The sequence below is a fragment of the Periplaneta americana genome, chromosome 8 (assembly GCF_040183065.1).
Source record: "Periplaneta americana isolate PAMFEO1 chromosome 8, P.americana_PAMFEO1_priV1, whole genome shotgun sequence".
NCBI lineage: Eukaryota > Metazoa > Arthropoda > Insecta > Blattodea > Blattidae > Periplaneta > Periplaneta americana.
The window spans coordinates 7,602,653-7,615,618 of record NC_091124.1 but is presented as its reverse complement, the minus strand read 5'-3'; the positions used below and the strand labels follow the sequence as shown (position 1 = coordinate 7,615,618).

The following is a 12,966-nucleotide window of genomic DNA, read 5'->3' as shown; positions in this document are numbered from 1 at the left end:
TATTAATTCTGCTGGAATTTGATCGATACCTGGAGACTTGTACTTTTTCAGATTTTCTATCGCAATTTCGACTTCTGAAAGCGTGGGTTCGGGTATAAATGGCTCAGCAGTTTGTATTTCAATTTCGTCCCGATATTATTATATTATATTATATTATATTATATTATATTATATTATATTATATTATATTATATTATATTATATTATATTATATTATATTATATTATTTAAGTTATTTGAAGGGTTCAGAACCATAGTGGGCTAATCGCCATTTACTGAATACGTAGAAAACAAGGGTTAAAATTAAGTTATTACCATAATTCAATGGAAACATATAGGCTAGCAAGTAAAATAAAGTATACACATTAAATCTAAATGATGTCAATGTTCATTAAACTATGGTTGCATGTAATAAAAATTAGAAACATGTTAAAGGAATTGTCATTGCACCAATGAGTGGTCTCTGGACCAAAATGATCGCATTTTAATTATTTGGATGCAATTTAAATTAAGTAACATATTAAGTGATTTATCCTTCTATCAAACACGAATGTTCCCTGGATCAAATGTCCTATTTTAATTATGTAATTGCTTCATATTTATTTCTAACGGGTACAGCGGAGCGCACGGGTACGGCTAGTAGTATAATATTATACAGGGACATCATTTTATTTTTACTTCAATTTTTATTGTACCTGAGTTTTTGAATGTACTTCACTCCCACCCCTTCTACTAGTAAACTTCCAACCGTTCACGACACAGAGCCGAGGGCGCGTAAGCAGTACTGAGTTAGGAGTATAGTCATCATCATCATTGGCATTACGGCCCTTATAGTTTAGCCTTAGCCTCCCTCAGAACATCCGACCAATCACTCCTGTCTAATGCTCGTGTTCTCCATCTTCTAATTCCAACTTTTGTTAGGTCAGCCTGAACGAGGAGTATAGTACTTTCCAGAAATATCTTCGCGTTTTCCAGTGACGAAAGAGCTTTCAATATTGAATCATATTTTCGCACAGGTACTGTCGTCCGTTTGCCTACGTCGCATCCCGGTTTCCCCCACCTGCTTCTGTTCCCCCTCTGTAAAGTCGAGTAGCTGGGCTGTCTTAGCTCTTTTCTGAAAAACATTAATTTCTGTTAGGAATTGGACGTCTACGTAATATTATACAACTGATTAAAATAACTTAAATAAAAGGGCCTCGTTAAGTAATTAACTGTCACGTGATCTCCCCCCCCCTTTCTACGACCCTGCGACAAAACCACTTGAACGGACAGTAGATAGCATTTCTGAGTAATTTTATCTTTTCGGATCGGGCAGAAGTGAAGATTGAATTTACAGTACGTAAGGTACTCTTTTATAGAGTAGGTACAGAATTATTTCTACATGAGTTACTAGTACGAAGAACGAAACTGGTAATTGGGATTAGGTACAATAGTCTATAGTGTGATAATATGCACAAAAGAACTGAAGCCTGTATCGAAATGAACGGCCACCATTTTCAAAAATGTGTTTAAATATCCATATTATGATTATTTTTCAATTTAACTTCATTCTCTATATATTATTTTAATGTACCGAAGTACATATGATAGTTCAATATATCTTTGTGTAAAATTGTTGTATGTAATGTGTCTGTGATCTATTATATATAATAATAATATGATATTTCCATGCAGATATTCTGCGTCATCATATGATGAAAGAGTAATGGAACGGAGAAAATTATCTCCGGCGCCGGGATTTGAACCCGGGTTTTCAGCTCTACGTGCTGACGCTTTATCCACTAAACCACACCGGATTCCACCCCGGCGTCGGAAGAATCGTCTCAGTTTTAAGTTCCAACTCTTGGGTTCCCTCTAGTGGCCGCCCTCTGCACTACGTCATAGATATCTATGAACCTAAGACCGAAGTCCACACATGTGCTGAGGTGCACTCATTATGAGTGACTAGTTGGCCGGGATCCGACGGAATAAGCGCCGTCTTAAATCACGAAGCGATTTACGCATATCGTATATATTATTTTAATGTACCGAAGTACATATGATATTTCCATGCAGATATTCTGCGTCATTCTGTGGACTTCGGTCCTAGGTTCATAGACATCTATGACGTAGTGCAGAGGGCGGCCACTAGAGGGAACCCAAGAGTTGGAACTTAAAACTGAGACGATTCTTCCGACGCCGGGGTGGAATCCGGTGTGGCTTAGTGGATAAAGCGTCAGCACGTAGAGTTGAAAACCCAGGTTCAAATCCCGGCGACGGAGAGAATTTTTCTCCGTTCCATTACTCTTTCATCGTATTCATTCTCTATATTGTACGCTAATGTGGTGTAACAGTACAATATACACTGCATAATTAATACGTCCGAATGGATAGCTCAATTCGTGAGTAAAAACACTAAGTGTTAATACAGTACTGTATTTTGGTTAAACAAAAACCTAATGAAAATTATCAAACTCAAAATTGCGATATTTCCTAGTTTACATAAATGGATGAACTACTTTTCTTCCCTCCTATACCTAGTAAAGTGATTTGTATTTTACGCCAGTATCATCGAACTACAGTCATGGAAGGGGGGTAGCAAACTGTGTTTCCGGCTTTCTAAAAGTATAGCCAGGTTAATATTAAAAATGTTAGTAAAAATAAAATGATGTCCCTGTATGAACTATAAACAAGAAATACTGTGATGTTGCAAAAAAGTCGACTTGGACGTTTTAGCGGAAATACATGTTGTTAGCATCCATGATACTGTATTATTATGATGTACCGAAGTACATATGATATTTCAGTTCAGATATTCTGCGTCATCACATGATGAAAGATGAGTGGAACGGAGAAAAATTCTCTCCGGCACCGGAATTTGAACCCGGGGGAACCCAAGAGGTGGAACTTAAAGTGAGAGGATTCGATCCGACATCGAGGTAGGAATCCGGTGTGGCTTAGTGGATAGAGCATCAGCACGTAGAGCTGAAAACCCGGGAAGAAGTAATCTGTCTGTGCCACGATTTTATTTAAACTAACTGTCGGAATAACTTTAGACCAACCGTGGAAAATTTAAATCTGTAGTATGAGAATCTTCTGAAAACGAATTGCCATAAATACAAAGGAGTAACAGTCACGAAGTCATATATAAATTCAAGAACATTTTTGTTTTAGGTTGGTACCACGTTAAGATATTAGGGCATAATTTTCCTTCCCGCTTTTTTCAGACTGGGACTGGCACACGAATAAACGCGTGGTGTGGTTAAAAATTATGTTCTTATATTTTAATGCCTTAAAGCACGTCGCAAAACAAGTGAAATGATTTTTTTTAACTAAAGGAAGTCATCAGTACTAGAAATTTTGCTTTCTCTGTGTTTTTGTAGTTTATGTAATTTTGAAATTTCAGTTGTCTGTTTTATATTTTTCTCATTTTCTTGGCCTGTCCTGTATGTGTATTTCATTAATTCTCAAATAAGTTTCTGTTTGAATGTTTTTTAACCGAAATTATCTTAAAAATATCAGGTGTGAGCTGTAAAATATGGCGTTGAATTTTCTGTGAAATGCCTCACATGAGTTGGTTATGTGAGTGATTTCAGACGACTGCTAGGCCCATATTGCAGGAGAGAATGCGGCCTCATCAGATATGTAGTAATCAATGGGCACCCAAACACTATCAGAAGAGAGGAGGTAAACTTACCTCCTCCTACTCATTGCAAAAGAATGAAGCGTTCATGCAAGCGTTATGTTTAAAAACGTCTCCACTAATTACTTTGTTTCAGTGGCGGATCTACGGGTTGCAAGGTCGTTATTTTTTATGAAAAGACAGTAATTGCCCACATACACTTATGCCTCTGGTTTTAAGCTAGCTCAACTTTCTTGCGTGTACTTCTATGGCATGATTTACGTTTAACCAGTTCATCAATATTTGTTTCAAAAAAAAGAAGTTCAAAGCCTCAGAAGATAAACTAAGTGATTGTCAATTAACATGCTGCGATATTCATTCTTAAGTAGTTGAGTTTTGAAGACGTTTCTTCGTCTAGGGCAAGAGAAAAATAAGTTATAGAGGAACAACTTACAAAACTCCGTTGGTCTACGCATGCGTCAGTCTTAAAGAGTGAAACAATCTAATTGTCAGCCAATATTAGCGCGTACTGATAGCAGTGATGCGTCAGATGACTTGTCAATCTGTAGCGACAATGGTTCAGATTAATGGAGGGAAACTCCAGACTCCGCCTCCAGCACAGCAGCAAGGTTTAGTAACCTCCTTCAACGGAGTTTTTCCAATTGTAGGCATTTAGTGATTGTATTGTTTCCTTTTGTCAAATTTCGCAAAAGACTTACAGATTTAAACATACCTACTAAATCTGATTAGTCTAATAATGTAGCTAATCTGCGATGTATGTAATGGAAGGTGAAAGGAACTGGCCACCCTGTCCCATTATCTCTACTCTACCGCTAGTCTAGTTGCCTCATAAGCAGGCTTCGAGACTTTGGACCCGATACAATAAGTTTACTGTGCTTATACTATAGGTTGTTGACTCGCTGCAGGTAGTGAAAGGTAGATGTGTTGAGGTAACAACGTTGTTATTTAGAATAGAGTACAGTAGTATGGGGAAACGCACACATATGGACATTCTGAAAGTAAATATACATTACACAATGACAATGTCAAAATAACGTGAAAAGCATTTATTCTCCTGTCTTTTATAAGCATTTGTGTTTAATTATACACGGTGTTAAGGTGAAAATAAACATGTAGCAATTTTAATCTCTTCATTTATCCTATTGGTCGTCTTTAGGAAGTGCAGTTACAGTACAGAATTGCAATGTACTACAAGATACATTTCCAGTGTCTCAAACGTAATCTTTTTCAGTTGTCTACCAAACACAGTTTGTACTGTGAAAACTTACGCTCTACGTCGCATGACTTTATAGGAGCAAAACGAAAAAACCTAACATCATTGCAGTCTCTAAAAGACAGTCCTTTATTCTCGGGTGACTCTATGTCCACTAATTTGGTGTTTATATTACACAATGTTCCATACCCGTTATTTTTACATAAAATTGATTTCCACTTCTGTTTTACACGTTCAGTAACCTGTGTACTTTGTGTCTCATTAATTCTCTGCGTCATTTCCTCAACTAATTTGAGAGCTTCCGGCATCTCTTGCTCTGATTTTTCTAACCGTGTAATAGTTTCAGACACAGTTTGAAAATGGGTTTGTATGAAAACCAAACTATTCGTCAGAACCTTCAAATCCAGAGCGTTTTCCTTTGCGTGCTTGTTGTCATTCATTCTACAGTACCACCACCCACTGTACGCTTTACCACTATACTCAGTACGCCGTTATGCGGATTTCCCACTGAACTGCTCTATCGGGATTAAGATTTAATTTGGGTGTAGAATTTCAATTTGTTTAGGTCTGTTCGACCTTTAAAATCTTACATGATCTGAGTTCAGACCGGCGAGAGCCAGGTCGGTTTCTATCTATAATAAATTTTATATCTTAGTACGAGAGGACCAGATATTTAAAATAATTTTTTATTTATGATTATTATTAATTGTTACTGTTTTGGCAGATAAGAAGTCTCGAAGCCTGCTCATAAGTGTGCCTTGTTGGTATCACTTGTGAGGTTCAGATCTGTCTTCGGACAGATGACAAAACAAAAAACTAAGTAGTATTTGATAAATTCTCTTTCACTAAATTACTTCACATTTTTCCCAATTGAGTTTCACAATTTTATTCTATACGAAAACTTTCAAACATTCTCAATATTAGGAACATAATAAGCTTGTCGTTTCAAATGTTTAAGTTTCTATGATCTGGCTTCGCCTTGAAATAAACAATTCTGAATAATAATACAACTATTATAAATTAGATTGAAATGTTATTAACTCATAATGAACACACTAACAATTTGCAGTTTAACGTTGCTGTTTACATACCGGAGAGAATATATTTACCGTAGTTGTTATGGTGGTATTTATTGAAATGCTTTCCAATGTTATAACGGAATACACACGATAAATGTTTATTGCAAATAAAATACTTAATACTATCCCAGTCTCGGATACAGAATCGTTCTTCTTGCCATTCAACATAAAAGTTGTGTCTTGATGCTGAAGATGATATTGTCACTTACTTACGTTCGTCACTGCTTTGCGCAGAAATGAGATTTGTTTCACGGTTTTTGTCCTTGTACTGCGACATGCGTTCGCGACAGGATCATCTTGGCTGTAAGATAATTGCGCATGCGCGGAATGTGCAGACTTGGTTAATAAAAGCCTAAACTAACCAAATCTCATCTTCGTATATGCAAGATATGTAACCGGAGCACGAAGGGAACTTATTGATGTGATCTCGAATGTCCACGCGAAAATAAATCCAGGTAAGAATCACGCTGGCACTGGATGAGAGGTCCGCGCATGCGCCACAGCCAAACTGTTCCTGTGCTGCGAACCATTATTCTTATTGTTATGCAGAAAGAATGAAACAAAACACTATGCTGTAATCGATAGTGATCGTAAATGTTAGAGAATAGCCATTCTACCACAGTCTAATATCGTATACAGTGATATTTTGCATTTCTCGCGATACAGCGCGCCAAGCGGTTAGCAACTGAGAGTACTAGGAACAATAGATAGTGATGGTACTATTTCGCATTGTCTGTGATGAGGCGATAGTAGCGATCCTAGTGGCTAGCAACTAAAGTTCAACTGTCGTTGGATGCATATTCCCTACGTATTGAACTTCATGAATGTATGTACTGGACTGTGATTCTACCACAGTCTAGTATATACAGTCATGAAGTTCAATACATAGGGAATATGCATCCATAGATAGTTGCTAACCACTAGCATCGCTACTATCGCCTCATCACAGACAATGCGAAATAGTACCGGCACAGTCTATTGTTCCCAGTACCCTCACAACTCAAGCTTTATGATTGTCTGTCAAGAAAATAACAAGTGACTATCACAGTTTACCGCGGTAGACTTGTTACTGCAGTAAGAAAATTTTATGAAACAAGAAATTTTTCTCCGGGAGAAATTTAATATTTACTGGAGTAAGCTACTGCTGTAATTATTGGCCTTTTATGAAACATGCTACTAGTCTTGATTGATTCAGTTTCACGAGGGCTGGACCCGGAAGTTGGATCCTTGGGCACTTAGGCCGTTTAGGCCCATTTTTACGCCCTACGTGCGATTGAGGGAAAGAATACAGAGGACGGACACGGGAAAGTTTTCTTTTCTCAATCGTACTATCAGGGACTGGAATACTTTACCTGCAGACTTGCTAAAGGCTTTACCAACAACCAAAAATGTATTTAAAAATAGACTTAAGGACTTTACTAATAGACGGTAGTATATTATACAAACTAAAGGGTGTAATTGATATCTTGTTATTTGAAGTGTTCTATCAGTGAGGAAGTGTGTTGTGTCAGTGAAGTATGTAGTGTCAGTGAAGTCTATTGTATAAGTGAAGTGTTTTGGTGTCAGTGAAGTGGCTGTGCAAAGTATTTGAACAGTGAAATGGTTTTGAAGTGTTAGTGAAATCAGGTAGAATAGTGCAGTGAGTGAGTTGACAACGAAATAAGTGTAGTGCCGAAAGGTACTTGTGCAGGTATGAACCTGTCACACTCATGAGTCTTAGTTCGAACTTAGGGTTAAGATACAAATTAGATTTACTCTAAATGTTATTTTAAGTGACCATGCTTCATTTAATTTAGGATGCTCCTTATTATTATTATTATTATTATTATTATTATTATTATTATTATTATTATTATTAATTTTTGTTTTTATTGGTTTGTTTATTATTAATTGTCATTATTGATTGTAATTAGTTACCATTGCCACCGGGTATATACCCATTTGCAGTGTGAATAAATACATACACATATATTGTGCAAGTCCTACGGATGGCCTTGGTGGCATTCGTGAATCCTACGCTGACAGGCGGGCCAGCCTTCCTCGACCCTGTAGATAAAATTCCATTATCAACTGTCGGACCCGAACCCAGACCCTGGAGCACCAAACCCTTAGAACCTAGATCGGTATTAGAAACCTATAACTTACCATCCCCAGACATCATCCCAGCCTATTTCTACTATTACAGATGATAGATAAAATGAGGAGGAAGTGAAGTGTTGGTGGAATGAAAGAGAGACACTGGGTTGCCCTAAGAAAAATCCTCCGTAATTCTGTTTTGTCCAACACAGATTCCACTTATCGAAGATCGGGGATCGAACCCTTGTTAGCATTGTAGTCACAGACGCGGCCCAGTAGATCTTACGACCAAGTCTTGATAAACTGGTTCACTGCTGCCTAACGGTGTTCTGAGCGAGTATTAGCAACGCCCCTACAAAATTTACATGAACTACTAAGCTAAACAAAACATTGATTTAAGTTCTAATTCACTTTTATTACCACACTGATTTAAGTTAAGCACTACTCTAAATTCTAACGAACCCTCACTAATTTAACTCCATTATCTGTTCTTTCTTTGTTTTACTATGCTGTGTTCGACTCACTAAATAGGGGGAAACTGATCGAGAAACTGAAAGGCATGATTGGGGAGAGACACCCGCTAGTAAGAGCAATTGAATCCTGTCTACAGCGAAATCTAATTGAAATAAACAACAGCGTTGAAATCTCCGAGAAAATCATACAGACGAATGGAATTCTCCAAGGCGACCCGATAAGTCCCACGCTGTTCAACATCTACACAGCAGATGTGACAAACATAATAGGGGAAGACTCACAAGCAGAAATGATTCTTTACGCAGACGACATGGTGATAGGGTCGGAAGTAAAAGAGGACGTGCAGAAGGCGCTACAAAATCTAGAGAACTGGGCAGAGGAAAACGACCTGGATGTAAACAAAGAGAAGACAGTGCAAATGACATTCAGGAAGGGCGGAAAAATAGCACCCAATGACAGAATAACCTTATATGACGAGCCCCTACAAGTTGTAGGGAAATATAAATACCTGGGAATTACATTACAGACAACAGCAACATCTTTCGGTATGCACGTTCAAGAAAGAGCAGCAGCAGCCATCAAAGCCTCATACAACATTCCGAACATAACCAATCTGTCGACAAGCACAGCGATGACACTATTCAAAACGGTAGTAGCGCCAGTTATAACGTACGGAATAGAGTTCATTTGGGAAAAACTCAAGATTGGTGACATGATTAGAATAGAAAAAGTCAAGACTATGTTTATGAAACGGATACTAGGAGTCGGAAAAGCAGCACCATCCCGCCTTGTATATGAGCTCATGAGAGAGACATATTTCGCAGATGATATCAGATCGCAGCACTGGCTACCATCCACAGGACCCTACCAGGAACTGGTAAGCATAAGAGACCGGAAGAAGAAGGAGATAGACCTAGAGTTCTACAACACATCAGCCATGCTAGACGACAGCTGGACCAGGGAGTGTAGGAGCCAGAGACACGTGACAACAAGACTCGCAATACACGGGTTTCATCATAAAATATGTGTGAACAACAAGTTCCATGAACCGAACGAAGACTGCAAATGTGTGCTGTGCGGTCAAAGATGTAGGAAATACCACATCACAACGTGTGCGAAGAGAGTTAAACCAATAACAGACTATGGCAAAGACTAAATTTGGACATTAATGCTCAACTCGAGCGCATTTTTCTCATTATTATTATTACTATGCTGTGTTCATATTCTGCTGTTGTACGTTAACAACGTCGACCAATAGGAAACCGTTATTTCAACATACTGGAAAAGCTGCCTAGGAAATAAAATCTTGTCGAACGTGTTTCGGGATTGTATTTGATATAGGTGCTGACATCTAGCGATATGCATCAGAAATAAATGCCGCAAAACATATACCAAGCTTCTTTTTTTATAGTACTTTCAGTAATCGGATAAATAGATTGTGGCAGGGTGACCGTGGTTTTGTGCTAATCGCTTTTTGTTTGGCTTTACAGAATAGTGTTGCTTCAATATTTATGTAATTTGTTAACAAGTGAAGTGATATCTGTCCGTGAAGTATGTTTTTTTTTTTTTTATTGTGGACTGTGCTAAAATAAGGTGTTATCAAACGCGTCCATTTGTTACACACTTGATAACTTTTCGTATTCCAATATTCGATAGTCCTACAAATACTGTACAATAACGGTGAAATCGCGAAGCGCTAACTATTCCACTGAATTTAAAATTATGTCCTGCAAGCGGAGATCAATAAATACTGAAGGTAAGTGCAGCCCATAACTACTGGGTGTTCAGTTCAAAGTGTGTCATGGCTCGCTGTATGCCGTCATATGGCTAGTCGATGAGCCTAGAGAATTCAATCTTCCTACACTTCCGCAAAGACGAATTAACTATGTGGCAGAAAAGTTGCCTAGCAAGTACGGCGTTCATTCTGAAGAGTACGTACCGATACGTACGGTAACGCTGGTAGTGGCAGGAATGTGAACTGTTTAGAAACACGTAGTCTACTGAGGTGAGTTTTTTTTTTAACTGTCGGGGATGTGGGGAGAGAGTCAAAACGATTACTTACGTATTTGTTGACATTAACTTCGACGGTCAACATGGACACGGAGCATTTGATTTGTATTGTGGAATGTTGCCGTACGCAACCGATGATAACAAATACCCTGCGTACGACTTTCTCGAGCAAAACACAGTTCGAAAGAGGTTATGATAGCACCGTTGCTTACACAAGCTGGCGCATAGCACGCTCGAGAGTAGGTCTCTGTGAGTCATGACAATTTCTGCCGCTAGGTTCGCCTCTCTGCCCTATGAAATGATGAATAGTACCATTACAAAGCATTGTGCATCGTGAAAATAGTTCGATTAATTGTGCATTACTCATTGAGTACGAATATTACAAATATGCCAAGCATATTACAGTGTTATTTGAAGTTTGTTCAGCTAAGTTATATTCGAAAATTGTCTGTGTTTTGCTATGTGAAGAACTCTGTACCAACAGGTCGTATATTTATAGGTTAAAGTAAATGTCAAAGTTCTCTCATATAACAAGCAATGCTATGTTAAAAGTGGCGAATTGCATTTTCCGACTCTCGAATGATGTGACCCAAAATGTAAAATAATTTCATGCATTGTTTCACTTACCAAGCATTGCTGATATAGGCCTAATGAAAATGTGAACGACGTGATGTAAACATTGAAGATAATGTTGTTACTGTTTTCCCTTTCTCTTTTAGAAAATACCGACAAAAGTAATGAATTATCTTCATGCTGTACTTATTAGGTAATTAATGTGTATTTGTCTGTATTTTAGACCTGTGTATTGTTACGTAATTATCAGTGAATTAGGTAAGAGAACTTAACAAGGTTAGTACGAGATTAGGTAATGCACCTCAAACTGGTAACTAATGGCTGCTGCGAAATAGGCTGAGGTGGTTATCGTGTGAATCAAATTATATCTAGAATATCTAGTTTTATTATATACGGATACTTAAAGTTTTTTTTTTTTTTTTTTTTTTTTTAGCATGTGTTTGTAATTTTGTGAGGTTATGTCTAGCCTAATTTCTTTTTATTCTTGTATCATTACCAATACATTAATTTATTTTATATTCATTTCAGGTGTTACGGAGGTGTTACATCTATGGTGGCAACTCTACTTATGTTAGGATATGAAGTAACAGTATATATTCAACTTCATCATTTGCTAAAAATTAAAGAAAACTGTATGTCTTCGACTCATTCCATCGTCATTTCTTCTTATGTATGTGAACCACGTTCATTCTAAAAGTGCTACATTAAATGAACACTATAGACAACCTGATGGAACAATTTACAAGTTACTGTTAAAGTGCTCAACATTTTCAAGTGGTGCGATACCCATTGTTTCAAAATGTACATACATATTTTTACATTTCTATAAGTGGTGTCATAAATTATTTCAGCATATTTGTAAATTCTTCAAAATTAATTCTTCTAATTAAGACCATAAAGTAATGAAATAATATAGCCTAGGCCTATATGTGATTTTATACTACCGGTATTGATGTTGATCTTGGTAAATTAATCCAATTTCACAGTGTTGTCTTTTGTATTGTGGTTCATAACAATTATAACAGTATGTACGTGGAAATGTTTTTAAAATAATAAATTCTAGCTCATGATTTTAAGTGGTCGTTTCAATGGGAGGTTATATTGGAAAGATGATCACAAATGGATAATTTACTGCAAGATACAAGAACTGAATATAAGTGAGTGTTCCGTTGAAAGTGAAAGTGAAAATTTCGTTTTACAAGAGCTAAGTAGGCGTAATATTTATTTTAGAAATGATTTGAAAGCTACAGAATATGAAGAATAGACCTGTAACCATAGAAATCAACTGCGCATGGTGAGTGGCCAGGTTTCATTAATAATTGAAAGGAAGTAAAAATTATTTTCGGTTATTTGTAAGAAGTCGTCGCTGAACGATTCACATCGTTTATAGTTCACTTCTAGGGTATTGTTACACAAGATGGATGCACTGAACGATTCACATCATTTATAGTTCACTTCTGTGAACGATTCCATTGTCTATTGTTACACAACACACTAAACCTGGAGTAATTTAAGCTTATTAATCAAATAAATAATTCTACTTACTGTTTTTTATATGCTCACCTGTATGTAATTTCTATTTTATACATATTTCATTGTTATTTTCCATCCGAAGATCATTAAGAACGATGAATATTACTTAATATCTCCCATCTTTCTTCAAATAGTGTTTATATGCCATGTTAATTTTCATTTGTTTTCATAAGTTAACAATGATGCACATTGGGAGCAACTTATAAGAAATTATTTTCCTACACAATCCACGCTATATTCACGTTGTTTTGGAATTATTAATCGAAGAAGGTTTGCTTATTGTTTATTACACGCACATTTGTATGTAATTTTTATTCCATACGGTTTTTTTTCTATCCCCCGATCATTAAGAATGGTGAATATTGTTCATGCTTGTTTCTTGTATT

The 12,966-nt window shown here is 36.9% G+C and overlaps 1 protein-coding gene and 1 long non-coding RNA gene across 2 annotated transcripts in view; one reads left to right on the top strand and one right to left on the bottom strand.

The window, feature by feature from the left end:
• The window catches only part of LOC138704451 (uncharacterized), a 514,719-nt gene that overhangs the window by 17,403 nt on the left and 484,350 nt on the right, over window positions 1–12,966 (bottom strand). The window lies entirely within an intron of this gene.
• LOC138704449 (uncharacterized) overlaps window positions 10,135–12,966 on the top strand; it is a 165,008-nt gene continuing 162,176 nt past the window's right edge. Inside the window, exon 1 of the mRNA XM_069832332.1 lies at window positions 10,135–10,220. Within this exon, the coding sequence (XP_069688433.1) occupies window positions 10,187–10,220 (34 nt within the window). The 5' untranslated portion in view covers window positions 10,135–10,186. The remainder of the gene's footprint in view (window positions 10,221–12,966) is intronic.